At 68.9% G+C, this 1,227-nt stretch overlaps 1 protein-coding gene across 1 annotated transcript in view; it reads right to left on the reverse strand.

Annotated features, from left to right (window-relative positions):
• Window positions 1–1,227, reverse strand: part of COL16A1 (collagen type XVI alpha 1 chain) — a 32,736-nt gene that overhangs the window by 21,990 nt on the left and 9,519 nt on the right. The window contains 5 exon segments of the mRNA XM_019473525.1: window positions 92–127; window positions 247–282; window positions 376–492; window positions 689–724; window positions 1,002–1,046. Of these exon segments, the coding sequence (XP_019329070.1) occupies window positions 92–127; window positions 247–282; window positions 376–492; window positions 689–724; window positions 1,002–1,046 (270 nt within the window).

Consider the following 1,227-nt stretch of genomic DNA (forward strand, 5'->3'; position numbering starts at 1 on the left):
CCCTTGTGAGGGCCGGGAGAGGGCGCGGCTCAGGGGGGCCACGGGCGCTGCCCACCGAGCGGGCGGGTGGGATGGAGGGATGGACACTCACCTTCTCCCCTTTTATCCCATGGATGCCGGGATCTCCCTGGGAAGGAAACAGAGGAGCTGGGCCAGGCGCTGCCAGCGAGGGCTAGACGGTTGCTCAGTGTCCTCCTGCTCCGGCTGGGGATAAGCCAGCCCACCCCTCGGCCCCACGTCACCTACCCTGTCCCCTTTGGGTCCCGCAGGGCCGGGTCTGTCCTGGGGTGGGGGAAACAAAGAGGGAGCATTAGGGATGCTGAGACGAGACCCTGCTCTGCCCCGCTCCCGGGGCCACCCCGGGTTCAGACTCACCGAGACCCCATCCTTGCCAGGTGCTCCGGGCGCTCCCCTGGGTCCCGGCTTGCCAGGCAGCCCAGTGGCACTGACCATCCCCTCAGAGACAGTGGGACACACCTCGCACGGCTCGCCCTGCCCGCAGGGACAGTGAGATGCAGCCCTGGGCTTGGAGGTCCTCGGGGTGGCCCCCGAGATGCCCCAAGCAGCCCCGAGCCCAGGTGATGAGCACCGCAGTGGAGCTGTGCCTACAGGGGCTGCCGTGCCCGTGGCCATGGCACAGTGAGGCAAGGCACAGCCCCCCGCTGAGCCACCCTGCTGCTGCACCTACCTTGTCTCCTTTCAGCCCCAGGACGCCAGGGGGTCCCTGCAGGAGGAAGGCAGGGGACAGGGCTGCTTCAGGGAGCCCCGAGACCAAGGTTTGCCCTGGCAATGCCACCCAGCACCCCCCAACCCCTGCCACCAGCCGTGGCATGGGATGGCCCCAGCCCCAAACGAGGCCGCCGGCTCTCCCAAACCCCTCTCCACACCTGGACTCGGATCCCGCCGCTGCCCCAGCCAATGCTCCAGCCAAGCAGCCCCGACCCCGAGCCAAGAAACCTGTCCCTGACCCCAGGCTTTGGCTCCAGGCTCACGGTACTCACGGGCATCCCAGGCGATCCTCCGGGTCCAGGAGCTCCCAAGCTGCCCTGGAGCCAGAGACAGGAGAGCCTGAGCCCAGCAAGGGAGAAACCACAGCCCTCAGCACCCCCAGCACCCTTCTCCCCCAGGGGGGTTTCCTGCCCCCGCAAGCCAAGCCCTAGGCCACCCAGCTCGGGCTTGCCCAGCTGGTGGCACCGCGAGCCAGCGCTGACTCAGCCGCGGCGGGAC

Source organism: Aptenodytes forsteri, unplaced genomic scaffold (assembly GCF_000699145.1).
Source record: "Aptenodytes forsteri isolate BGI_AS27 unplaced genomic scaffold, ASM69914v1 Scaffold7, whole genome shotgun sequence".
NCBI classification, from domain to species: domain Eukaryota; kingdom Metazoa; phylum Chordata; class Aves; order Sphenisciformes; family Spheniscidae; genus Aptenodytes; species Aptenodytes forsteri.